General features: G+C 40.4%; 1 protein-coding gene across 2 annotated transcripts in view; it reads left to right on the forward strand.

Moving 5' to 3' along the window:
- Window positions 1–3,198: 3,198 nt before the first annotated feature.
- The window catches only part of FUS (FUS RNA binding protein), a 37,026-nt gene continuing 12,856 nt past the window's right edge, over window positions 3,199–27,368 (forward strand). For both annotated transcript variants that reach the window (XM_033084537.1, XM_033084538.1), the window contains exons 1-9: window positions 3,199–3,284; window positions 5,951–5,975; window positions 6,067–6,218; window positions 8,127–8,265; window positions 9,216–9,373; window positions 15,909–16,083; window positions 21,655–21,689; window positions 23,818–23,850; window positions 25,111–25,217. In XM_033084537.1, coding sequence (XP_032940428.1) covers window positions 3,272–3,284; window positions 5,951–5,975; window positions 6,067–6,218; window positions 8,127–8,265; window positions 9,216–9,373; window positions 15,909–16,083; window positions 21,655–21,689; window positions 23,818–23,850; window positions 25,111–25,217 — 837 coding nt within the window. In that variant the 5' untranslated portion in view covers window positions 3,199–3,271. The remainder of the gene's footprint in view (window positions 3,285–5,950; window positions 5,976–6,066; window positions 6,219–8,126; window positions 8,266–9,215; window positions 9,374–15,908; window positions 16,084–21,654; window positions 21,690–23,817; window positions 23,851–25,110; window positions 25,218–27,368) is intronic.

The raw sequence follows: 27,368 nt of genomic DNA on the forward strand, positions 1-27,368 counted from the left end.
ATTTCCCCTCCCCCACCCCCCCCAAAAATCCCCAGGGTGGGGGAGGGGCCCCGGGGGGGTTTTGGGGTCGCCCCCTGCAGCGGGGCCCCCCCAAAAAATCCCTCGCGGCCCCTCCCCCACCCCCCTCCCTCCCCCCCCCCAAAAAAAAAAAAAAATTTGGGGGCCCCTCCCCCACTCCGCCCCTCCCCCACCCCCCCCCCCCGCTTATTTATTGCCAATAAAGGGAATCGCCCCTCCCCCACCCCCCCAAAAAATCGAGTTCGGGTTTTTTTTGGGAATTGGGGGGAGGGGGGAGGGGAGGGGTGGGGGAGGGGCAGAAAATTAAAAAAAAAAAAAAAATTTAAAAATCCCGAAATTCACCCCCAAAATTGACCGAGAATCCCCAAAATTCGTCAAAAATTCCCCAAAATTTCATCCAAAAATTTCCAAAATTGATCCAGGAGTTCCCGAAATTCATCCAGGAATTTCAAAATTGATCTGAGAAGTCCCAAAATTGATCCAGGAATTCCCAAAATGGATCCTAAAACTCCCAAAATTGATCCAAAAATTTCCAAAATTGATCCAGGAATTCCCAAAATTGATCCTGGGAGCCCAAAAATTGATCCTGAGGTCCAAAATTTATCTGAGAATTCCCAAAATTGATCAAAAAACTCCCAAAATTGATCCGAGAATCTTCAAAATTCATCCGAGAAGTCCCAAAATCGATTCAGGAACTCCTAAAATCGATGCAAAAATTCCCAAAATTGATCCAGAAATTTCCAAAATTGATCCTGGGACCCCGAAATTCATCCAAAATTCCCCAAAATTGATCCAGGACTCCCCAAAAATCCATCCAGGAATTTCCCAAAATTTATCTGAGATCCAAAATTCATCTGAGAATTCACTAAATTGATCCTGAGATGCAAAATTGATCCAAAAATTCCCAAAATTGATCCGAGAAGTCCCAAAATTGATCCAGAAATTCCAAAATTGATCCTGAGAGCCAAAATTGATTCGGGAATTCCCACAATTGATCCAGGAATTCCCAAAATTCGTCCAAAATTCCCCAAAATTCACCCTGAGAGCCCCAAAATTCATCCGGGAATTCCCAAAATTGATCCGAGAAGTCCCAAAATTGATTCAGGAACTCCTGAAATTGATGCAAAAATTCCCAAAATTGATCCAGAAATTCCCAAAATTCATCCTGGGATCCAAAATTCATCCAAGAATCCCCCAAATTAATCCAAAGACTCCTGAAATTGATCCAGAAATTCCCAAAATTGATCCAGAAATTCCCAAAATTGATCCAGGAAGCCTGAAAATTGATTCAGGAATTCCCAAAGCTGGTCCTGGGAGCCCAAAATTCATCCAGGAATTTCCAAAATTGATCCTGAGATCCAAAATTGATTCAGGAAGTCCCAAAATGGATCCAAAAATTCCCAGAATTGATCCAGAAATTCCCAAATTGACAAAAAACCTCCCCAAAATTTGTTTAAAAACTCCCAAAATAGATCCAGGAATTCTCAAAATTCATCAAAAATTCCCCAAAATTGATCCAGGAATTTTTTTATGGGGGTCCTATAGGGGTTATCTGGGGTTCTATAGGGGTTCCATAAAATTCTATAGGAGTTCTATGTGGTCCTATAGGGGTTCCATAGGGTTCTATAGGTTTCTATAGGGGTTCCATAAAATTCTATAGGGGTTCTATGGGGTTCTATGGGGTTCTATGGGTTCTGTTGGGTCCTATAGAGATTTTATGGGGTTCTATAGGGGTTCCATAAGGTCCTATAGGGGTTTTATGGGGTCCTATAGGTTTCTATAGGGGTTTTATGGGGTTCCATAGGGTTCTATAGGGGTTTTATGGGGTTCCATAGGGTTCTATAGGGGTTTTATGGGATTCTATAGGTTTCTATAGGGGTTCCATAACGTCCCATAGGGGATTTATGGGGTTCTATGGGGGTTCCATAGGGTTCTATAGGGGTTCTATGGGGTTCTGTGGGGCTCTATGGAATCCTATAGGGGTTTTATGGGTTTCTATAGGGGTTCTGTGAGGTTCTATAGGGGTTCCATAGGATTCTATAGGGGTTCTATAGGGTTCTATGGTGGTTCCATAGGGGCCTAGAGGGGTTTTATGATGTTCCATAAGGTCCTATAGGGGTTCTATGGGGTTCTGTAGGGTTCTATAGGGGTTCTGTAGGGTTCTATAGGGATTCCATAAGGTTCTATGGGATCCCATAGGGGTTTTATGGGGTTCTTCAGGGCCCTATAGGGGTTCCATGAGGTTCTATAGGGGTTCCATAAGGTCCTATAGGGATTTTATAGGGTTATACAGGTTTCTATAGGGGTTCCATAGGGTCCTATGGGGGTTTTATGGGGTTCTATAGGGTTCTGTAGGGATTTTATAGGGTCCTATAGGGGTTTTATGGGGTTCCATAGGGTTACACCGGTTTCTGTAGGGGTTCCATAGGTTCCTATAAGGGTTTATGGGTTTCCATAGGGTCCTGAAGGGTTTTACGGGGTTCCATAGGGCCCTACTGAGTTTCCATGGGGTCCTTCAGGGCCCTATAGGGGATCTGGAGAGGGACGGGAGCTCCAGGGAGAGACCTATAGGGGCTTTAGGGCGGCTCTGTGCTGTCCTATGGGGTCTTTAAGGGGTTCGGAGGGGTCCCATAGGGTCCTATGGCGTTCTATAGGGTTCTGAAGACATTCACAGGGGTTCTATAGGGCTCTCTATAGGGTCCTCCAAAGCGTAAGGGGCGTCGCAGAGCCCTGCAGGGTTCTGGGGAGTCCCGGGGGGTCTCTATAGGGTCCCCGAGGGTCTCTGTAAGGTCCCAGAGGGTTTCTATAGGGTTTTGTAGGTTTCTATAGGGTTCTATAGGGCGCCCAAACGGCCTCCGCGCCGCCAGGGGGCGCCCCGCGCTCCCCATGCCCCGCCCATTTCCCCGCCCATTTCCCCGCCCATTTGCCCGCCCATTTGCCCGCCCATTTCCACGCCCATTTCCCCCCGCCCATTTCCACGCCCATTTCCCCGCCCATTTCCCCGCCCATTTCCACGCCCATTTCTCCGCCCATTTCCACGCCCATTTCCCCGCCTATTTCTCCGCCCATTTCCACGCCCACCGCTCTGACCACGCCCCCTTGCCCTACCAGGACCGTACCACCTCTCCCAGATCCCCCCTCCCGGTTCCACGCAGTTGGAACGCTCCGGCCGAGGGCATAAAAGGGCGGGCTGGCGCGCGCGGCGCGCAGTGCGGGCGCCACGTGGAGCGGACGCGGAACGCGCGGCACCGCCATGGCCTCCAACGGTACCGGCACCGTGGGGACCCCCGGATTATTCCTCCTTCTAACCCCGGGCAGGGACCCCCGAGCCCCGGGGAGGGACCCCCAGGCCCCTCCTTCCCCCCGGGGGCGGGCGGGGGCTGCGCAGCCCGGCGCGATCTGGGAGCACCGGGGGGTGGATCCTGAGGGGGTTCCGGTGGCCGCCGGGTTTAACTCGGTGCTGGCGGTGTTGTTTTTAATTAGCGCGCTTTTAAACGGTCATTTCCTCGTTAATTGCCGGACTTGAGGCGTTGTTTCATTGTGCTCGTTTAATGATGAGCGCTGTGATTAGCGCTGTGTGTGATTTGATGCCGCCCCGTTTCCGCCACGCCTCGCTCCTCTTGTTTTTTATTTTAAAATTATTTGTCATTTTCCTTTTAACATTTCCTCGCTTTAACACTTTTAAACACTTCCAATTTTAAACCCAAACCGCAAATTTCGGGCGCTTTTTTTTTTTTTAAACCGCTAAACCCATCGCGGATGGGGGAACAAAGCGCCGCGCCCGGATGCTCCGCGCGTGAAGCGTGACGGAGAAAATAACCCCAACACTCCCAAATTTAACACAAAACCTTCAGATTTAGTTGGAATTCCGGGTGCTTTTATAAATTTGAGGTGTTTTTGAGGTGTTTTTTAGGGTTTTTTTGTGGTTTTTTCCCAGCCCGCCATTTTGTGGTTTTGCCTCTGCGCCACCGCCGCCATTTTGTGCGCGCGGCGCATGCGCGGCGCCGCTGCCGCAGTGCCACATCCGGGTCCTTCCGTTCCATCAAAAATCAAATTAAATCAAATTAAATCAAAATAAATTAAATAAATACATTAAAATCTTCAAACCCTCAAGTTTCGGTTTGGTTAAACGGCAGAGCTTCGGTTTTCACGTTAAAAATCCTCGCTGTTTCGTTTCTGTGAGGCGGGAAAGAGCGGCCAGGTCGTGAGGGGGAGGAAAATTCAATTCCGCGCTCTTTTTATTTCTGAGGGGAATTTAATAAAATTTTAATTAAATATAAAATTTTATAATTTATATCGTGTTTTATATTTCTGCCGATGTCGTTTTTGATGGGAAATTCGCATTTTTTAACGCTCCGAACCCTCCCTCAGGGCGCCCCTTTTGTCAGGAGAAGCCTGAGGGGAATTTTAAAATTCCGATTTCATTTTAAAAATCAAACATTTAAATTTCAATTTATTGTTTTTAGTTTTAAGTATAAATTGTTTTAATTCGTTGATTTGGTGAAGTTTTAAAAGGGTTTTATTGCTCGAACCGTGTGCTTACACAGCCCCCATTGTGTGAGGGGAATTTTCACTTTTTTTTTCCTTGAATTTTTCTTTCCAAATAATTAAATTTATTTTAATTATTCTATTTTATGACAAATAATTAAATTTAAAAATCCGAGTGGTTTTTGCTGTAAAAAGCGGAATTTTAGATTTTCATTGTTGTGCTGAGCATCAGGGGGTTTTACAATTAAAAAATTCAGATTTTGAGGGGGATAAATCCCTAAATTTTATTTTTGGGCGGGAAATTTCGCTATGTCTGCTTCAAAATAAAAAGAAAAACTTTTAATGTCTTAATTAAATTGATAAATTAAATTTGTTTTAAACTGTTTTTAATTTTATTTCCATATTTAGAACGTAATTGATTAATGTCTTTATTTAATGGTAGATTTGCATTTATTGAGTGTTAAAATTTTGATTGTTTCAAGATAATTGATTTTTAAACCGTTTAATAAATGATTTTTAAATAATCATTTGTTATTAAAATATTTTAATAACTTATTAATTATTCTGTTAATAATAGGAAGATAATGGATTTTATAGAGAGTTTTAGCTGTTAATAATTAACTAATAGCTTCAATTAAACTGGTTGACCTCAAGATATTTTTGTTATTTTTTATGTAATTGAAGTAGTGTCTTAATAATTAATAATTGCTTAATAGTTGCAGGAAAATATCTTAATTTGGAGCAATTTTTAATTAATTTTTAATTTTAACCATTTTCTACCCAGATTGTTTCCATTTGAAACCACTGAATAATTAACAAATGTAATTAAGCAAGTTGATTAATAATATAATATTCCTAGAATTAAAATACTCATTTCAGAGTTACAAAATACATTAAAAATTAATAGAAGTCTTTGTTTAAAAATTTTTTTTTTGCTTTAATAACCCCAATTTTAACCCTTTCCTCCCCAGGTTCTTTCCAATTAAAGTCATCAATTTAATTCAATACGTTGATTAATATTTCCAGAATTAAAATACTCTTTTAATAATTTTAAAATAATTTAAAAATCAATAAAATTTTTTACTTTGCATTTTTTCCCTGATTAACCCCAACTTTAACCCTTTCCTCCCCAGATGGTTTCTATTTGAAGTCACAAATTTAATTAAACAAACTGATTCTGATAAATTGTTATTCCCAGAAACTAAATAGTAAAAAAATTACTTAATAAATTAATAAAAATCTTGATTTTAAATTGTTTTATTGCCTGATTAACCCCAACTTTAACCCTTTCCTCCCCAGATTGTTAATTAAATAAGTTGATGAATATTCCCAGAAAAAAAATACTCATTTAATAATTAAAAAATGCTTTAAAAATTGATAAAAATCTGTATTTTGAATTGTTTTATTGCCTGATTAACCCCAACTTTAACCCTTTCCTCCCCAGATTACAGCCAGACGGCGACACAAAGGTACCAAACCCCCCTTCCCCCTTTACAAAAACCTCCATTTTTATTCCATAAATACGAATTTTAACCAAATTTTTGTTTTTTCTCTCCCCAGTTACGGCGCCTACCCCGCCCCCCCCAGCCAGAGCTACTCCCAGGGAGGGGGGCAGGGCTACTCCCAGCAGAGCTACGGCGGCTACGGCCAGAGCTCGGACACTGGCTATGGCCAGGGGGGCTACAGCTCCAGCTACGGCCAGAGCCAGAGCGGTGAGAGTCCTGAAATCCCCAAAATCCCCAAAATCCCTGTTCTTGTGTCCCTTTGTACCAAAAATCCCCATCTTTGTACCTCATTGTATCCAAAATCTGCATTTCTGTACCTAAAACTGAGCCTAAAACTGAGTCTAACATGGCCAAGGGTTCTACAGCTCCAGCTATGGCCAGAGCCAGAGCGGTGAGAGCTTCAAAATTCCTGAAATTCCCAAAAATCCCTGTTCTTGTATCCCTTTGTACCCAAAGTCTGTGTTTCTCTACGGTCATTTCACCATTTCAAGCCGCGCCGTTCTAACTCAGATTTTCTCTCACCCCGGAAACGCGGCTCACGCTCGGGGGCGACAAAAACGTGAAAAATTTTGTGACATTTACCAATCCAGGAAGTGCGCCTTATAGCCTGGTGCGCCTTATATGGACAAAGTTGGGAATTAGAAGTGTCCATATAAGGACACCGGACTATAAGGCGCACTTCCGGGTTGGTAAATTTCCAACTTTGTCCATATAAGGACACACCGGACTATAAGGCGCACTTCCGGGGTTGGTAAATTCCCAACTCTGCCCATATAAGGACACCGGGCTATAACGCACACTTCCGGGGTTGGTAAATTCCCAACTTTGTCCATATAAGGACACACCGGACTATAACGCACACTTCCGGGGTTGGTAAATTCCCAACTCTGTCCATATAAGGACACACCGGGCTATAACGCACACTTCCGGGGTTGGTAAATTCCCAACTCTGTCCATATAAGGACACACCGGGCTATAACGCACACTTCCGGGGTTGGTGAATTCCCAACTCTGTCCATATAAGGACACACCGGGCTATAACGCACACTTCCGGGGTTGGTAAATTCCCAACTTTGTCCATATAAGGACACACCGGGCTATAACGCACACTTCCGGGGTTGGTAAATTCCCAACTTTGCCCATATAAGGACACACCGGACTATAACGCACACTTCCGGGGTTGGTAAATTTCCAGCTTTGTCCATATAAGGACACTGGACTATAATGCACACTTCCGGGGTTGGTAAATTCCCAACTCTGTCCGTATAAGGACACACCGGGCTATAACGCACACTTCCGGGTTGGTAAATTCCCAACTTTGCCCATATAAGGACACACCAGGCTATAACGCACACTTCCGGGATGGTAAATTCCCAACTCTGTCCATATAAGGACACACCGGGCTATAACGCACACTTCCGGGGTTGGTAAATTCCCAACTTTGCCCATATAAGGACACACCGGACTCTAAGGCACTTCCGGGGTTGGTAAATTCCCAACTCTGTCCATATAAGGACACACCGGGCTATAACGCACACTTCCGGGGTTGGTAAATTCCCAACTCTGCCCATATAAGGACACACCGGGCTATAACGCACACTTCCGGGGTTGGTAAATTCCCAACTTTGCCCATATAAGGACACACCGGGCTATAACGCACACTTCCGGGTTGGTAAATTCCCAACTCTGTCCATATAAGGACACACCGGCCTATAACGCACACTTCCGGGGTTGGTAAATTTCCGGATTTTGTCCATATAAGGACACACCGGACTATAAGGCGCACTTCCGGGGTTGGTAAATTCCCAGCTCTGTCCATATAAGGACACCGGACTTTAAGCCGCACTTCCGGGTTCTGGGCAAAAATTTTTAGTCCAAAGGGTGCGGCTTATAGTCGTGAAATTACGGTAATTTTTTATTTTATTTTATTTTATTTTATTTTATTTTATTTTTTCTCTCCCAATTTAGTGGTTTCTTATTTTTCACCAAATTTCTCACTTTTATTCCTCAATTTTGTGATTTTTAAATTTTTCCCCAAATCTCTGATTTTCCCCTCAAATCCCAAAATTATAAATTTTTAATTTTTGCCCAAATTTTCTTTTTTTTTCCCCCCAGGTTACTCGGCCCCGGCCGCCCCCCCCTCCTACGGCTCCGGCGGCTTCGGCTCCGGCCAGAGCTCCCAGGGCAGCTACGGCCAAACCTCCTCCTACCCCGGATATTCCCAACCCCCCGCGGCTGCCTCGGCCTCGGGAAGGTAATTATTGATTAGTTATTGATTATTGATTGGTTATTGATTGGTTGTCGATGGGTATTGATAATGAATAATGATCAATAATCGCCCCAAACCTCCTCCTACCCTGGATATTCCCAATCCCCTGCGGCTGCCTCGGCCTCTGGAACGTAATTATTGATTAGTTATTGATTGGTTATTTATTATTGGTTGGTTATTGATTGGTTATCGATGGGTATTGATAATGAATAACGATCAATAATCGCCCCGAACCTCCTCCTACCCCGGGTACTCCCAACCCCCTGCGGCTGCCTCGGCCTCTGGAAGGTAATTATTGATTAGTGATCGGTTATTGATTAATTATTGATCAGTTGTCGATGGGTATTGATATCCTGGACCGAACCCAGCTGAATTTTGGGTCCAAATTTTTGATTTTTGGGTGAATTTTGGGTGATTTTTAGGTCCAATTCTGTGATTTTTGATGAATTTTGGGTCCAAATCTTTGAGTTTTGGTTAAGTGTGGATGACTGTGGATCCAAACCTTGGATTTTTGGTGAATTTTGGGTGGAATTCTTTGGTTTTTGGTGAATTTTGGGTGGAATTCTTTGGTTTTTGGTGAATTTTGGGTCAAAATCTTCAATTCTTGGTGAATTTTGGGTTAAAATCTTTGGATTTTGATAAATTTTGGGTGGAATTCTGTGGGTTTTGAGGAATTTTGGATCCTAATCTTCAATTTTTGGTCTGTTTTGGTTCAAAATCTTCACTTTTTGGGTGGAATTTTCTGGTTTTGGGTCAATTTTGGCTCCAAATCTTCAATTTTTGGCCAATTTTGTGTCAAATTTTTCAACTTTTGGTTAATTTTACCTGGAATCCTGTGGTTTTTTTCCCTGAACTCCTTCCCTTTTCTCTTCCCCTCCCCCATTTTGGGTGGAATTCCCCAAATTTTGGTTCAATTTTGGTTTTTTCCTCCCCAGCTACGGCGGCTCCGGCAGCTCCAGCTACGGCCAAGCCCCGAGCGGGGGCTACAACCAACAGCAGAGCGGGGGCTACAACCAGCAGAGCTACGGGCAACAATCGTCCTACAACCCTCCCCCCAGCTACAGCCAGCAGGGCCAGTACAGCTCTGGGGGATGTGAGTGAAAATTCCTAAAAAAATCCGGGATTTTGGGGTGAAATTTGGGGATTTTGGGCAAAAATTGGGAAAAATCGGCATCGAAATTGGCTGAAATTTGGGGATTTTTGGGGTGAAATTGGGGGGTTTTTGGGGATTTTGGGGGATTTGGGATGGCAACAATCATCCTACAACTCTTCTAGTACAACTCTGGGGGATGTGAGTGAAAAATGGGAAATTTTGGGGTGAAATTTGGGGATTTTGGGCAAAAATTGGGAAAAATCGCCATCAAAATCGGCTGAAATTTGGGGATTTTGGGGGATTTTTGGGGTGAAATTGGGGGGGGGGTTGGGGATTTGGGATGGAAACAATCGTCCTATAACTTTCCCAGTACAGCTCTGGGGGATGTGAGTCAAAAAAGGGAAATTTTGGGGGGGAAATTTGGGGATTTTGGGTAAAAATTGGGAAGAATTGGCATCGAAATCGGCTGAAATTTGGGGATTTTGGGGGATTTTTGGGGGAAATTGGGGGGTTTTGGGGGATTTGGGATTGGAACATTGATCCTACAACTCTTCCAGTACAGCTCTGGGGGTTGTGAGTGAAAAACAGGAAATTTTGGGGTGAAATTTGGGGATTTTGGGCAAAAATTGGGAAAAATCGGCATCAAAATTGGCTGAAATTTGGGGATTTTGGGGGATTTTTGGGGTGAAATTGGGCAGTTTTGGGGGATTTTGGGGGTTTTGGGGTTGGAACAATGATCCTACAACTCTTCCAGTACAGCTCTGGGGGTTGTGAGTGAAAAAAGGGAAATTTTGGGGTGAAATTTGGGGATTTTGGGCAAAACGGGACTGAAATCGGCTGAAATTTGGGGATTTTGGGGGATTTTTGGGGTGAAATTGGGGGATTTTTTTGGGGATTTTGGGGGATTTGGGATTGGAACAATGATCCTACAACTCTTCCAGTACAGCTCTGGGGGATGTGAGTCAAAAAAGGGAAATTTTGGGGTGAAATTTGGGGGTTTTGGGCAAAAATTGGGAAAAATCGGGGTCAAAATTGGTTAATTTTTGTGGTATTTGGGGCTGAAATTGGGGAATTTGGGGAGGGTTTGGGGGGATTTTGGTGGATTTGGGGTCCTTCAACTCTCCCAGTACAGCTCTGGGGGATGTGAGTGAAAAGTGGGAAATTTTGGGGTGGAATTTGGGGATTTTGGGCAAAAATTGTATTGAAATTGGCTGAAATTAGAGAATTTTAGGGATTTTTAGGGGTGAAATTGGGGGGGTTTTGGGGGATTTTGGGGAATTTGGGATGGGAACAATGATCCTACAACTTTTCCAGTACAGCTCTGGGGGATGTGAGTCAAAAATGGGAAATTTTGGGGTGAAATTTGGGGATTTTGGGCAAAAATTGGGAAAAATCGGGGCTGAAATCGGTCAATTTTTGTGATATTTGGGATGAAATGGGGAGGTTTTGGGGGATTTTGGGATTTTTGGGATGGGAAAAATTTTTTCAAAACCTTTCCAGTGCAGCTCTGGGGGATGTGAGTGAAAAAAGGGAAATTTTGGGGTGAAATTTGGGGATTTTGGGCAAAAATTGGGAAAAATCGGCATCAAAATCGGCTGAAATTTGGGGATTTTGGGGGATTTTTGGGGTGAAATTGGGCAGTTTTGGGGGATTTTGGGGGTTTTGGGGTTGGAACAATGATCCTACAACTCTTCCAGTACAGCTCTGGGGGTTGTGAGTGAAAAAAGGGAAATTTTGGGGTGAAATTTGGGGATTTTGGGCCAAAACGGGACTGAAATCGGCTGAAATTTGGGGGTTTTGGGGGATTTCTGGGGTGAAATTGGGGGGTTTTTGGGGATTTTGGGGGATTTGGGATTGGAACAATCATCCTACAACTCTTCCAGTACACCTCTGGGGGTTGTGAGTGAAAAAAGGGAAATTTTGGGGTGAAATTTGGGGATTTTGGGCAAAAATTGGGAAAAATCGGGGCTGAAATCAGTCAATTTTTGTGGTATTTGGGGCTGAAATTGGGAGGTTTTGGGGGATTTTGGGGTTTTGGGATGGGAAAAATTTTCTCAAAACCTTTCCAGTGCAGCTCTGGGGGATGTGAGTGAAAAAAAGGGAAATTTTTGGGGTGAAATTTGGGGATTTTGGGCAAAATCTGGGAGAAATCAGGGTCGAAATCAGCTGAAATTTGGGGATTTTGGGGGATTTTTGGGGTGAAATTGGGGGGTTTTTGGGGATTTTCGGGGATTTGGGATGGGAACAATCTTTCTGCAACTCTTCCAGTACAACTCTGGGAGATGTGAGTCAAAAAAGGGAAATTTTGGGGGGAAATTTGGGGATTTTGGGCAAAAATTGGGAAAAATCGGGGTCAAAATTGGCTGAAATTTGGGGATTTTGGGGGATTTTTGGGGTGAAATTGGGAGGTTTTTGGGGATTTTGGGGGATTTGGGATTGGAACAATGATCCTACAACTCTTCCAGTACAGCTCTGGGGGATGTGAGTGAAAAAAGGGGAATTTTGGGGTGAAATTTGGGGATTTTGGGCAAAAACGGGACTGAAATCGGCTGAAATTTGGGGATTTTGGGGGATTTTTGGGGTGAAATTGGGGGATTTTTGGGGGATTTGGGGTTGGAACAATGATCCTACAACTCTCCCAGTACAGCTCTGGGAGATGTGAGTGAAAAATGGGAAATTTTGGGGTGAAATTTGGGGATTTTGGGCAAAAATTGGGAAAAATCGGCATTGAAATCGGCTGAAATTTGAAATTTTTAGGGGTGAAATTGGGAGGTTTTGGGGATTTTGGGGGATTTGGGATGGCAACAATCATCCTACAACTCTTCTAGTACAGCTCTGGGGGATGTGAGTGAAAAGTGGGAAATTTTGGGGTGGAATTTGGGGATTTTGGGCAAAAATTGTATTGAAATTGGCTGAAATTAGAGAACTTTAGGGATTTTTAGGGGTGAAATTGGGGGATTTTGGGGAATTTTGGGGGATTTGGGATGGGAACAATCGTCCTATAACTTTCCCATTACAGCTCTGGGGGATGTGAGTGAAGTTCCTAAAAAAATGAGAATTTTTGGGGTGAAATCTGGGGATTTGGGGCAAAATCGGGGCTGAAATTGGGGAATTTTTGGGGTGGGATTCAGGAATTTGGGGCAGAAATTTCTGGATTTTGTGGCAGAATCTTTGGGATTTTGGGGCAGAATCTCTGCATTTTGGGACACAAATCCTTGGATTTTGGGGTGGAATCTTCAGGATTTTGGGGCAGGATTTTAGGACAGAATCCCTGAAATTTGGGACACAAATCCTCGGATTTTGAGGCAAAATCTTTGGGATTTTGGGACAGGATCTTTAGGTCTTGGGGGCAGAATCTCTGGATTTTGAGACACAAATCCTTGGGTTTTGGGACAGAATCCAAGGAATTTGGGGCAGAATCCTGTTAATTTTGGGCAAAATTTTTGGGATTTTGTGAAAAAAATCTCTTGGATTTTGGGGCAGAATTTCTGGAATTTGGGACACAAATCCTTGAATTTTGGGGTGGAGTCTTTGGGGTTTTGGGGCAAAGTTTTCAGGATTCTGGGGCTGGGTTGAATTTTGGAGTTTAAGGCAGAATCTTTAGGATTTTGGGACACAAGTTCCTGAATTTTGGGGCCAAATTTTGGAATTTTTGGACACAAATCCTTGAGTTTTGGGGCAAAATCTTTGGGATTTTGGGGACAGAATCTTGTTGATTTTGAGTAGAATCTTTGGGATTTTAGGGTGAAATCTTTGGGATTTTGGGACTGAATCCTTGAAATTTAAAGACACAAATCATTGGATTTTGGGGTTGAATCTTTGGGATTTTGGGGCAAAATCTTTGGGATTTTGGGACACAAAGCCCTGAAATTTGGGACACAAATCCTTGGATTTTGGGGCAAAAATCTTTGGATTTTGGGGCCAAATCTGTGGAATTTGGGGCAGAATCTTTAGGTTTTGGGGGCAGAATCCCTGAAATTTGGGGCAGAAATTTCTGGATGTTGGGACAGAATGTTCAGGATTTTGGGATAAAATCTCTGGAATTTAGGACAAAAATGCCTGGAATTTGGGACAAAATCTTTGGGATTTTGGGGCCAAATTTTGGAAATTTGTGAAACAAATCCGTAAGTTTTGGGGCAAAATCTTTGAAATTTTGGGGCGAAATTTTGGATTTTGTGCCAAAATCTTGGGGATTTTTCCCAAATCTTTGGGATTTCACCCCAAATTTTCCCTTTTTTTTCTTTTCCCAGCCAACAGCTACGGGCAGGACTCCTCTCTGAGCTCTGGGGGGTACCAGGAGCCCGGGGGGGTTTGGGGCAAAATCCCTGAAATTTGGGACTCAAATTCTTGGATTTTGGGGGCAGAAATCCCTGAATTTTGGGGTGGAGTCTTTGGGATTTTGGGACAGGATCCCTGAATTTTGGGACACAAATCCTTGGAGTTTGAGACAGGATTTTAGGACAGAATCCCTGAAATTTGGGACAAAAATATTTGGATTTTGGGGGCAGAATCTTTGGGATTTTGGGACACAAATCCTTGGATTTTGGGGCCAAATCTTTGGGATTTTGGGACAGAATCCTGGAAATTGAGGACAGAATTTTGGAATTTGGGACAAAAATCTCTTGAATTTTGGGGCAAAATCTTTAGGATTTTGGGACACAAGTTCCTGAATTTTGGGGCAGAGTTTTGGAATTTTTGGACACAAATCCTTGAGTTTTGGGGCAAAATCTTTGGGATTTTGGGACAGAATCCTTGAAATTTAAGACACAAATCCTTGGATTTTGGGGTTGAATCTTTGGGATTTTGGGACACAAAGCCCTGAAATTTGGGACACAAATCCTTGGATTTTGGGGCAAAAATCTTTGGATTTTGGGGCAGAATCTTTAGGTTTTGGGGGCAGAATCCCTGAAATTTGGGGCAGAAATTTCTGGATGTTGGGACAGAATGTTCAGGATTTTGGGATAAAATCTCTGGAATTTAGGACAAAAATGCCTGGAATTTGGGACAAAATCTTTGGGATTTTTGGGGCCAGATTTTGGAAATTTGTGAAACAAATCCTTAAGTTTCGGGGCAAAATCTTCGAAATTTTGGGGCAAAATTTTGGATTTTGTGCCAAAATCTTGGGGGATTTTTCCCAAATCTTTGGGATTTCACCCCAAATTTTCCCTTTTTTTTCTTTTCCCAGCCAACAGCTACGGGCAGGACTCCTCTCTGAGCTCCGGGGGGTACCAGGAGCCCGGGGGGGTTTGGGGCAAAATCCCTGAAATTTGGGACTCAAATTCTTGGATTTTGGGGGCAGAAATCCCTGAATTTTGGGGTGGAGTCTTTGGGATTTTGGGACAGGATCCCTGAATTTTGGGACACAAATCCTTGGAGTTTGAGACAGGATTTTAGGACAGAATCCCTGAAATTTGGGACAAAAAATATTTGGATTTTGGGGGCAGAAATTCTTCAAATTTGGATCCGAATTTTTGATTTTGGGACACAAATCCTTGGATTTTGGGGTGGAATATTTGGAACTTTGGGTCAGAATCTTTGGTATTTTGGGGCCAAATCTTGGGGATTTTGGGACAAAATTTCTTGGATTTTGGGACAGAATCTTTAGGTTTTGGGGGCAGAATCTTTGGACTTTGGGGCACAAAGTCTTGGATTTTGGGGCAGGATTTTTGGGATTTTGGGGCAGAAATCCTGGAAATTTAAGACACAAATCTCTGAAATTTGGGACACAAGTCCTTGGATTTTGGGGTAAAATCTTTGGAATTTGGGGACACAAATCCTTGGATTTTGGGACAGGATCCAAGGAATTTGGGGCAGAATCACGTGAATTTTGTGCAAAATTTTTGGGATTTTGTGAAAAAAATCTCTTGGATTTTGGGGCTGAATTTCTGGAATTTGGGACACAAATCCTTGGATTTTGGGGCAAAATCTTTGGGATTTTGGGGACAGAATCTTGTTGATTTTGAGTAGAATCTTTGGGATTTTAGGGTGAAATCTTTGGGATTTTGGGACTGAATCCTTGAAATTTAAGACACAAATCCTTGGATTTTGGGGTTGAATCTTTGGGATTTTGGGGCAAAATCTTTGGGATTTTGGGACACAAAGCCCTGAAATTTGGGACACAAATCCTTGGATTTTGGGGCAAAAATCTTTGGATTTTGGGGCAGAATCTTTAGGTTTTGGGGGCAGAATCCCTAAAACTTGTGACAGAATTTCTTTGAATTTTGGGCAGAATCTTTGGGATTTTGGGACATAAATCCTTGGATTTTGGGGCAAAATGTTTGGAATTTTGGGGCAGAATCCCTGAAATTTGGGGCAGAAATTCCTGGAATTTGGGACAAAATTCCTTTGAATTTTGGGTAGAATCTTCAGGATTTTGGGCAGAATCCTGTTAGTTTTGGGATGGAATTTTGCAATTTCGGGCAGAAATTTCTGGATTTTGGGACAGAATCTTTGGGATTTTGTGCCAAAATCTTGGGGATTTTTCCCAAATCTTTGGGATTTCACCCCAAATTTTCCCTTTTTTTTCTTTTCCCAGCCAACAGCTACGGGCAGGACTCCTCTCTGAGCTCCGGGGGGTACCAGGAGCCCGGGGGAGGTTTCGGCTCCTCGGCCCCCCCCGAGCGCAGCCGCGGCCGCGGCGCCTTCGGATCCCGCGGGGGCTTCGAGCGCGGCAGCCGCGGAGGGAGGGGGAACCGCGGCGCCACCGTCGGGTGAGTCCGGGAATTGCAGCTGGAATGGAAGGGGGAAAAATTGGGGAAAAAATGGGGAAAAGATGGGAAAGATATGGAAAAATATAGGGGAAGAATGAGTGGAAAATGAGGGAAGAAATGGGAAAAATTAGGAAAAAATTGGGAAAAATAAAGGAACAAATGGGGGAGAAAGAAGGGGGAAAATGAGAAATAAATTGGGGAGAAATAGGGGAAAAATTGAGGAAGAAGTGGGAAGAATAGGGGAAAAGTGGAGGGAAAATAAGGAAAAAAATAAGGAAAATACAGGGAAAAATAAGGAAAAAAATGGAGGAAATAATGGAGAAAAATGGGGGGAAATACAGAAAAAATGAGGGGAAAATGGGGAAAAAATTGGGGAAGAAATGGAAAAAAATGGGGAAAAATAGGGGGAAAATGAGGAAAAAGTAGGAAAAAAATTGGGAGAAGAATTGGAAAAAATAGGGGAAAAATGGAAAAAGAAATGGCAAAAATAAACAAAAAAATGGGGGAAATAATGGAGAAAAATGAGGGAAAAAATGGGGAAAATGAGTAGAAATTGGGGGGGGAAAATGGAGGAAATTAGGTGGAAATATGGGAAAAAAATAGGGAAAAAAATGGGGGAAAAGTAGGAAAAAAATCGGGAAAAAATGGGGGGAAATGAGGGGAAAAGTAGGAAAAAAATTGGGAAAAAATGAGGGAAAGAGTTGGGGGGAAATGGGGAAAGTGAGAGGAAAAGTAGGGAAAAAATGGGAAATAAATTGAGGAAAAAATGGGGAAAAGTAGGGAAAACTAGGGAAAAAAATAGGAGAAAATAAGGAAAAAAGGGAAAAACAAGGGGGAAAAATGCGGGAAAATAAGGAAAAAATGGGGGAGAAATGAGGGGAAAAAATGGAAAAAATAAGGAAATTATAGGGAAAAAAATGGGGGGAAATCAGGGGAAAAGTAGGAAAAAATTGGGAGAAAAATTGGAAAAAAGTAGGGAAAAAATGGGGAAAAATAGGGAAAGAAAGTGGGGAAAAAAGGAAATAAATAAGGAAAAAAATTGGAAAAAAATGGGAAAAACTGGGGGAAAATTGGGGAAAATAAAGGAAAATGGGGAAATGAGTAGAAATTGGAGGGGGAAAATGGAGGAAATTAGGTGGAAAAATGGGCAAAAAATAGGGAAAAAAATGGGGGGAAATGAGGGGAAAAGTAGGAAAAAATTTGGGAAAAAATGGGAAAAAAACCAGAAAAAAAAGGAGAAACGTGGGGGAAAATGGGGGAAAAATTGGGAAAGAAATGGTAAAAATGGGGAAAAATTGGGGAAATAATGGAGAAAAAATAGGGAAAAGATAGGAAAAACTGGAGAAAAAATGGATAAAGGAAAAATAAGGGGAAGAATTGGGAAAGAAATGGAAAAAGTAGGGAGAAAATTGGGAAAAAATGGAGAAAATAGGGAGAAAAATGGGGGAAAAAATTGGTAAAAGTGGGGGGAAAAATGGAAAAAAATAGGGAAAAATGGGAGAAAATAAGGAAAAAATAGGGAAAAATAAGGAGGAAAATGGAGGAAATAATGGAGAAAAATGGGGGGAAATACAGGAAAAATGAGGGGAAAAGTGGGGAAAAAATTGGGAAAGAAATGGAAAAAATAGGGAAAAAATGGGGAAAAATAGGGGGAAAATGAGGAAAAAGTAGGAAAAAAATTGGGAGAAGAATTGGAAAAAATAGGGGAAAAATGGAAAAAGAAATGGAAAAAATAAACAAAAAAATGGGGGAAAAATAAGGAAAAAAATGGGAAAAAATTAGGGGGAAGGTAGGAAAAAAATGGGAAACAAACTGGGAAAGAAATTGAGAAAATGGGGGAAAAATGGGGTAAGAAATGGGAGGAAAAATGGTGGAAAAATGGAATTTTGGGAAAGAAAAACAGGAAAAAAATGGAATTTTTGGAAAGAAAAAGGTGGAAAAGGTAAAGAAATGGAATTTTGGGGAAAAAAAGGTTGAAAAACCATTTAAAAGTGGGATTTTTGAAAAGAAAAAGGTGAAAAAAAGAAAAAATGGGATTTTGGGAAATAAAAAGGTAAAAAAAAAAGGGAAATGAAATTTTGGGAAAGAAAAAGGTAAATAAAAGGGAAAAAAGGGTTTTTGGTACAGAAAAAGGTGAATAAAAGAAGGGAAAAGTCTGATTTAAGAGGTGGAATTTGGGTAATAAATCTGTTTTAAAAGGTGGAATTTAGAGGAAAAAATGAAAAAATATTGCAAGGAAAAAAAGGTATTTTAGGGAGTAGTGTTGAAAAACTGAAATTATGGGGTAAAAAATTGCAAAAAAAATGAAATTTTTGTGTTTTGAGGTCACTGCAGAAAAATATGGTTTAAAAAAGGTGAAAAAAGGTAAAAGAAGGTTGAAAAAAGTGAATTTTTGAGGGATTTTTTTGGTGGTGTTGGAAAGGAAATTTTGGTGTCCCGGTGCTTGGAAATGGTGAAAAATGGGGAAAAAAAATCCCCAAAAATGGGAAAAACAGAAATAATGGTGAGAGAAATTTAAAAATGGTAAAAAAAAATGATAAAGTGGTGGAAAAAAGGGAAAAAAAGGTGAAAAAAATCAGAAATGGTGAAAAAAAAAGTGGTGGAAAAAAATTTTTTAAATGGTGAAAAAAATTAGAAGTGGTGAAAAGAAAATCCAAAAATGGTGAAAAAATCAGAAATGGTAAAAAAAGTGAAAATTTAAAAATGGTTGAAAAAATTAGAAATGGTGAGAAAAAAGGGAAAAGGTGAAAAAAAAAATGAGATGTTGAAAAAAAGGGGAAAAATGGTGAAAATGAATTTTTTTAAATGGTGGAAAATTTTTAAATGGTGGAAAAAAAAGGAATTTTTTTTTGGTGAAAGAAAATCAGAAATGGTGAAAACAAAAGTGGTGAATAAGAAATGAAAAAATGGTGAAAAAACAAATCAAGAATGGTGGAAAAAATATCAAGAAATGGTGGGGAAAAAATCCAAAAATGGTGAAAAAAGGTTTTTAAAAAGGTGAAAAAAAAATTCAAAATGGGTAAAAATTTTAAAATGGTGAAAAAAACCAAAAAGGTTGAAAATTGGTGGAAAAAATGCCAAAAAAGGCAAAAAAATTTGGTAAAGAAATGCAGAAAGGTTAAAAATTGGTGGAAAAAACGCCCTGAAAAAGCAGAAAAAAGGGTTAAGAATTGGTGAGAAAATGCAAAAAAAAAAAGGTGAAAAATTGGTTTAAAAAAGGTTAAAAATTGGTAAAAAAATGCCAGAAAAAAAGGTTTAAAATGGTAAAAAATACAAAAAAAAGGAGGTTAAACTCTGGTGGGAAAAAAGAAAAAAACTGTGAAAAAATGTCATGAAAAGGCAAAAAGAAAAGTGAAATTGGTGAAAAAAATACAAAAAAAAGGTTGAGAGTGGTGAAGAATTTTAAAAGTTTGAAATTGGTGAAAAAAAGGAAAAAGGTGAAAAAAAAGCTAAAAAATGCCCCAAAAAAGGTTAAAAGTGGTGAGAAAATGCCAATAAAAGGATTTAAAAATGGTGAAAAAAAGAGATTTAAAATTGGTGAAAAAAGGCAAAAAATGCAAAAAAAAAAAAAAAGGTTAAAAATGGTGAAAAAAAAGAAATTTTGGGTGAAATTTGGGGGTTTTTCCTCTGATTTTTGGGTGGAAAAAGGAACTTTTTGGGGTTCCAGGTGAGTATTTCTGGGGGGAATTTTGGGGATTTTTTTTTCTTTTTTTGTTGTGTTTTTGTTTGACCAACTCTGCCTTTTGTGTGCTGCAGGTGTGACAAAATAAAAAAGGGAAAAATCCAAAATTCCGCCGCTGCTTTGGGGTCAAAAAAGGCAGGAGAGGGAAAAAATAAATCAGGGAAATTCCAAAAATGAGAGAAGAATTTTAAACAATTCAAAATATTCCAGAAAATGCAGAAAAAAATTTTTTAAAAATGCAAAAAAAATTCAGGGAAATTCCAGAAATGCAAAAAGAAATTTTTTTTAATTCCAGAAAAAAAGTTCAAAAAAATTCAGAAAAGTCTGAGAAAAACACTGAATAAATTTGAAATAAATATAATTTTTTTAAAATTAAAAAAATTTTAAAAAATTTTAAATTATAGGATTTTAAAAGATGGAAAAATTAAGAATCAGAAAAACTCAAAAAATGCAAAAAATCTGAGAAAAAATCTAAAAAAAATTTCCTAAAGATTGAAAATCAAGCCCAAAAAATGCCCAAAAAAGCTTTAAAATTCTCCCAAAAAATTAAAAATTTAAGGATTTCCAAAACCCCAAAAATTCAAAAAAATCTGCAGAAAAACCTGGAAAAATAAAAAATTCCCCAAAAACCAAAAAAATCCCACAAATTTTTTCTAAAAATTTCTTCAAAAGTCAAAAAACTAAAAAAATTCCAAAGAATTCTAAAAAAATTCCAAAAAAATCTCAAAAAAATTTCCATAGAAGGTCCAGAAAATTTAAAAAAAAATCCCCAAAAAAGCCTGAAAAATTCTAAAAAATTCCCAAAGTATTTTCCAGGAAATTTAAATAGCCAAAAAAACTCACCAAAAAGTTCCTGAAAATTCTTCAAAAACAATTTATTTAATAGTAAAAAAAAAAAAAAGTAAAAAAATTTCTGAAAGAATAACAAAATTCCACAAAAATAAGGAAAAAAATTGCCCAGAAATGCCAAAAAAATTCCCTGAAAATTCTGTAAAAAATTCTCAAAAAATATTTTTAAAAAGCCAAAAAATATTCTCCAAAAATTACGGAAAAAATACAAAAAAAAATCAGCAAAAGGCAAAAAAAAAAAAATTAAATCTTGAAGAAATTGGAAAAAAATACAAAAAAAGTCCTTTAAATTGTCCAAAAATGCCCAATTTTTTTGGAAATTAAAAAAAGGTAAAAATAATTTTTCAAATTTGAAAAATTCCCTAAAAAAGGCAAAAAAACTTCAAAAAAAGCCTTAAAAAATCTGAAATAAAGCCCAAAAATGTTTCCTAAGAATTCTGAAAAAAATCTCTAAAGGAGATGAATAAAACCTGAAAGTATTTTTAAAAATTCAAAAAAAAAAAAAGAAAAAAAGCCCAAAAAATTCTGGAAAAAAACCAAAATAATTCTGTAAGAATTCGGAAAAAAATCTCCAAAAAATTCAAGAAAAGGCCAAAGAAATTTTTTAAAAATCTCAAAAAAATTTAAGGAAATTCCTAAAAAAAGCTAAAAAAACTCTACAAAAATCAAGAGAAATTCCCAAAGGATTACAATAAAATCTCAATTTAAAAAAGCACAAAATATTCCAAAAAAATTAGAAAAAAATCCAAAAAAAAATTTTAAAAATCCAAAAAAAATTGCCACAAAGTGCCTAAAAAATTCCCCAAAAAATTCTGAAAAAAATTCTCAAAAAAAATCTAAAACCAAAAATATTCCCCAAAAAAATCTCAAAAAAATGCCAAAAAAATCCAAAAAATTCCCAATTTTTTTTTCTTTTTTTATTTTGGATTTGCTCCCCAAAATTCTTTTTTTTTTTTCGAGTTTTCCTTCCCACATTTCCCAGCTTTTTTGGAGGCAGGGGGTTCCAAAATTCCTGATTATCTTCTAATTTATCTCCTCAGCGGTGGTGAGCGTGGTGGCTTCAATAAATTCGGTGGTAAGTCCCAAAATTCCAGGTTTTGACCCCAAAAAAAAAACAAAAAAAATGAAGAAAAATTGAAATTATTTTTTTTCCCCCATTTTTCCTGGAATGGAAATGGAATTCAGGTGGAAAAAATACAAAAAAATCAGAATAAATTGATTTTTTTAAAGGAGTTTGGATGGAAAAAATGGTGGAAAAATGAGTGAAAAATGGGAATTTTGAGGGGTGGGGGATGAGGAAAAAAAGGAGAATTTTGGTTCAAGAGGTTGCATGTGGTTAAAAAAAAATAAATTGTGGTTTTGGGGAAAAATCCCCAAATTTGTGGAGTTGTGGGGTGTGAAAAGCGCCGGTGACTCGCAGGTTTTTTGGTGGAAAATTGAAAAAAAAAATGAAAATTTTGCCCCAAAATGAAAAATTTTGGGGGTGAGGTCGGAGCTGCAGTGGACCCAAAACTGAAGGTTCTGATTTGCCCAAATCCTCGAGGTTTCTGCCCAAATTTGGGTTTTTTTTGTTGTTTTGGAGGGGGGGAAATGTGGAAAAAATGAGGTTGGAGGGGGGGGAAATGGGAAAAAAAATGGGGGGAAAATGTGGGAAAAATGTGAAAAAAAATGAGGAAAAAAGGTGGAAAAAATGAAGAAAAACAGAAGAAAAAATGAGGAAAAAATGAAAGAAAATGTAGAAAAAAATGAGGGGAAAATGTGGGAAAAATGAGAGAAAAATTGAGAAAAAAATGAGAAATGAGGGGGAAATGGAAAAAAAAATCCAGGGGAAAATGAAGGAAAAAGCAGAAAAAAAAATAAAAGAAAGTGGAGAAAAAAAATGAGGAAAAACTGTGAAAAGAAAGAGGGGAAAATGGAGAAAAAAAAGAAAATACAGAAAAAAATTCAGGGTAAAATGAGAGAAAAATGGGGAAAAAATGAGGGAAAATGGAGAAAAAAATGTGGAAATTATGAGGAGAAAATGAAGGAAAATGGAGAAAAAATGAGGGGAAAATGTGAAAAATTTGAGAAAAAATGAGGGTGGAAATGTGGAAAAAAATAAGGAGTAAGTATGGAAAAATTTGAGAAGAAATGAAGGGAAAATGTGAAAAAATGGAGAATAATAAGGGAAAAAATGGGGGAAAATGGAGAAAAATATGAGGAAAAAATGAAGGGAAATGGAGAAAAAAATTAAGAAAAAAATGAGGGAAAACAAAGAAAAAAATGAGGAGAAAATGGCGGGAAAAATGAGGGAGAATGCGAAACAAAAAAATAGAAAATTGAAAAAAAATGAGTGAAAATGCAGAAAAAATGAAGGGAAAATGTGAAAAAAATGAGGTGGGAAATGCGGAAAAAATGAGGGAAAGTTGAAAAAAGAGAAAATGGAGAAAAAACGAAGGGAAATGGAGAAAAGAATGGGGGAAATTGTGGAAAAAATGAGGGGAAAATGGAGAAAAAAATGTGGAGAAAATGAAGGGAAATGAGGAAAAATGAGGTGAAATGGAGAAAACAATGAGGGAAAATGGAAAAAAATTGAGGGAAAAATAAAGAAAAATGGAGAAAAAATATGAGGGGAAAATATGGAAAGAATGAGGGGGAAAATAAAGGAAAAATATGGAAAAAGTGGAGGAAAATAAGGAAAAAATGAGGGGGAATATTGAGAGAAAAATGAGGGAAAACAGAAAATATGAGAGAAAAATGGAGAAAAAATGAGGGAAAGAAATGGAGAAAAAAATTAAGGAAAAAAATGAAAAACGCAGAAAAAACATAAAATAATGAGGAAAAAGTAGAGAAAAAAATGAAGAAAAAAATGAGGGAAGAAAAAGAAAAATGAGGAAAAAAGGGAGAATTAAAATGAGGAAAAAAAGGAAAAATGAGTAAAAAATGGACAAAAAAATGAGAAAAAAAAAGAGGAAAAAAGTGAAAAACGAGGGAAAACGTTAAAAAAAAGAAAAATCCCGGGTTTGGAATCCTGAGCTGCCAGAGGTGCAAAAAAACACAAAAAAAACCGAAAAAAAAAAGAAAATTTTGATTAAAATTCAGGGATTTTTTGGGCTGGGGGCGGGGCCTGGGTGGGAAGGAGGCGGGGCCTGGGTTGGCCCCGCCCAGGCCCCGCCCCCTCATTTGCATAACGCGGGAAATTTTCTTTTTTTTTCCCCTTAAAGGACCCCGGGACCAGGGGCCCAGGCACGAGCCAGGTAATTAATTAATTAATTAATTAATGGGGTAATTAAGGGGTTAATTGGTGGGGAATGGGCTGGGGTGGGGGTTAATTAAGTAGGTAACCAGTAGTATTTATTTGGGGTTAATTAAGAGGAATGAGGGACAGGTAATTATTTAATTAATGGGTAAATTAATGGGTTGATTAGGGAGTTAATTGATGGGGAATGGGGTGGAGGTAAGGTTAATTAATTAGGTAATTAATGATGTTTATTAGGAGTTAATTAGTGTTTGTGGAGGGATTAATTAAGGGGTTAATTAAGGAGTTAATTGGTGGGGAATGGGATGGGGTTGGGGTTAATTAATTGGATAATTAATAATGTTTATTGAGGGTTAATTAGTGCTTGTGGAAGGATTAATTAGGTGGAATAAGGAATGTATGTAGCTTAATTAATTGTGTAGGGTTGATTACTGATTTAAGAATGATTAATTAGCATCTGTTGTCAGTAATTAGTGCTAATTAACACTAATTAATTAATTACCCCCAGGCTGGGTGTGGAGGCTTTAGAAACCAATTTTGATTCCTTTGATTGTGTTGTGTTAATTAATGTTAATTATTAATTTAACAAGGATCAATTAGGATTTGCTGCCATTAATTAGTGCTAATTAACATTAGTTAGTTAGTTACCCCAGGTGAGCAGGACAGGCTGGGTGTGGGGTCTTTAGGAGCAATTTTTAATTCATTTAATAAAGTTAATTAAGGTTTGTTATTAATTTAAGGAGGATTAATTAGGGATTGCTGTCAGTAATTAGTGCTAATTAACATTAATTAATTAATTATCCCCAGGTGAGCAGGACAGGCTGGGTGTGAGGGCTTTAGGAGCAATTTTTGATTCCTTTAATTGGGTTAATTAAGGTTAATTATTAATTTAAGGAGGGTAATTAATGAGTGCAGTCAGTAATTAGTGGTAATTAATACTAATTAATTACTCCCCAGGTAAGCACAGGCTGGGTGTGAGGGCTTTAGGAGCCGATTTTGGTTCTTTTAATGAAGCTAATGATTGTTAATTACTGAATTAATGAGAATTAATTAGTTTGTTGTCAGTAATTAATGCTAATTAACACTAATTAATTAGCCCCAGGCGAGCAGGACAGGCTGGGTGTGAGGGCTTCAGGAGCAATTTTTAATTCCTTTAATAAGGTTAATTGCTAGTTGTTAATTTAAGGAAGATTAATTAGGAGTTGCTGTAAGTAATTAGAGTTAATTAACACTAATTGATTAATTAATTATCCCCCAGGTGAGCAGGACAACTCAGACAACAACACGATCTTCGTGCAGGGGCTGGGCGAGAACGTCACCATCGAGTCGGTGGCCGATTACTTCAAACAGATCGGGATCATCAAGGTGAGAAACAGCTGGGGACAGGTGAGGGGACACCTGGGGACACCTGGGACAGGTGAGGGGACACCTGGGGACACAGAGATACACCTGGGGGCACAGAGACACACCTGGGGACACCTGGGGACACCTGGGGACACAGAGATACACCTTGGGAACATCAAACAGATCGGGATCATCAAGGTGAGAGAAACACCTGGGGACACCTGGGGACACCTGGGGACACCTGGGGAACACCTGGGGACATCTGGGGACACCTGGGGACACCTGGGGACACCTGGGGACATCTGGGGACACCTGGGGACACAGAGATACACCTGGGACAGGTGAGGGGACACCTGGGGGCAGCTGGGGACACCTGGGACAGGTGATGGGACACCTGGGGACACAGAGACACACCTGGGGAACATCAAACAGATTGGGATCATCAAGGTGAGAAACAGCTGGGGACATCTGGGGACACCTGGGGGCACAGAGATACACCTGGGGACACCTGGGGACACCTGGGGACACCTGGGACAGGTGAGGAGACACCTGGGGACACAGAGACACACCTGGGGACACCTGGGACAGGTGAGGGGACACCTGGGGGTACAGAGGTACCTGGGGACACCTGGGACAGGTGAGGGGACAGCTGGGGACACAGAGACACACCTGGGGAACATCAAACAGATCGGGATCATCAAGGTGAGAAACAGCTGGGACAGGTGAGAGATACCTGGGCAGGTCAAACAGGTCGGGATCATCAAGGTGAGAGAAACAGCTGGGGAACATCTGGGGACACCTGGGGACACCTGGGACAGGTGAGGGGACATCTGGGGACACAGAGACACACCTGGGACAGGTGAGACACACCTGGGGACACCTGAACCAACATCGGCTGCTGTCACCTGTTCTCTGGTGTTCTCACAGCTTAGGAGGTCACGCAGGGGTCACTCAAGGGTTACTCACTGGTCATTCAGTGGTTATTCACTGGTTATTCACTGGTCACTCACTGGTTATTCAGGGGTTACTCGGGGGTCACTCACTGGTCACTCAGAGATCACTCAGAGGTTGCTCAGGGGTTGCTCAGTGGTCATTCTCCTTCTCAGACCAACAAGAAGACGGGCCAGCCCATGATCAGTGTGGGGTCACTCAGGGGTCACTCAGGGTCACTCAGGGGTCACTTAGGGGTCACTCACAGGTTGCTCACAGGTTACTCACAGGTTACTCAGTGCTCATTCTCCCCCAGACCAACAAGAAGACGGGCCAGCCCATGATCAGTGTGGGGTCACTCAGTGGTCACTCAGGGTCACTCACAGGTCACTCAGGGTCACTCAGTGGTCACTCACAGGTTACTCACAGGTTACTCAGGGGTTACTCAGTGCTCATTCTCCCCCCAGACCAACAAGAAGATGGGCCAGCCCATGATCAGTGTGGGGTCACTCAGGGTCACTCACAGGTCACTCACTGGTCACTCACAGGTTACTCAGGAGTTACTCACAGGTTACTCAGTGCTCACTCTCCCCCCCAGACCAACAAGAAGACGGGCCAGCCCATGATCAGTGTGAGGTCACTCAGTGGTCACTCAGAGGTCACTCACAGGTTACTCAGTGGTTACTCAGAGGTTACTCAGGGGTCACTCACTGGTCACTCAGGGGTCACTCAGGGTCACTCACAGGTCACTCAGTGGTCACTCACAGGTCACTCAGGGGTTACTCAGGGGTTACTCCCAGGTTACTCACAGGTCATTCTCTCCCCCAGACCAACAAGAAGACGGGCCAGCCCATGATCAGTGTGGGGTCACTCACTGGTCACTCAGGGGTCACTCAGTGGTCACTCACAGGTTACTCACAGGTTACTCACAGGTTACTCACAGGTTACTCAGTGCTCATTTTCCCCCCAGACCAACAAGAAGACGGGCCAGCCCATGATCCGTGTGAGGTCACTCATGGTGTGGGGTCACTCAGGGGTCACTCAGGGGTTACTCACAGGTTACTCACAGGTTACTCAGTGGTCATTTTCCCCCCCAGACCAACAAGAAGACGGGCCAGCCCATGATCAGTGTGAGGTCACTCATGGTGTGGGGTCACTCAGTGGTCACTCAGTGGTCACTCAGGGTCACTCAGAGGTTACTCAGGAGTTACTCAGAGGTTACTCACAGGTCACTTTGCCCCC

The sequence above is a fragment of the Catharus ustulatus genome, chromosome 40, assembly GCF_009819885.2.
Source record: "Catharus ustulatus isolate bCatUst1 chromosome 40, bCatUst1.pri.v2, whole genome shotgun sequence".
Classification (NCBI taxonomy): domain Eukaryota; kingdom Metazoa; phylum Chordata; class Aves; order Passeriformes; family Turdidae; genus Catharus; species Catharus ustulatus.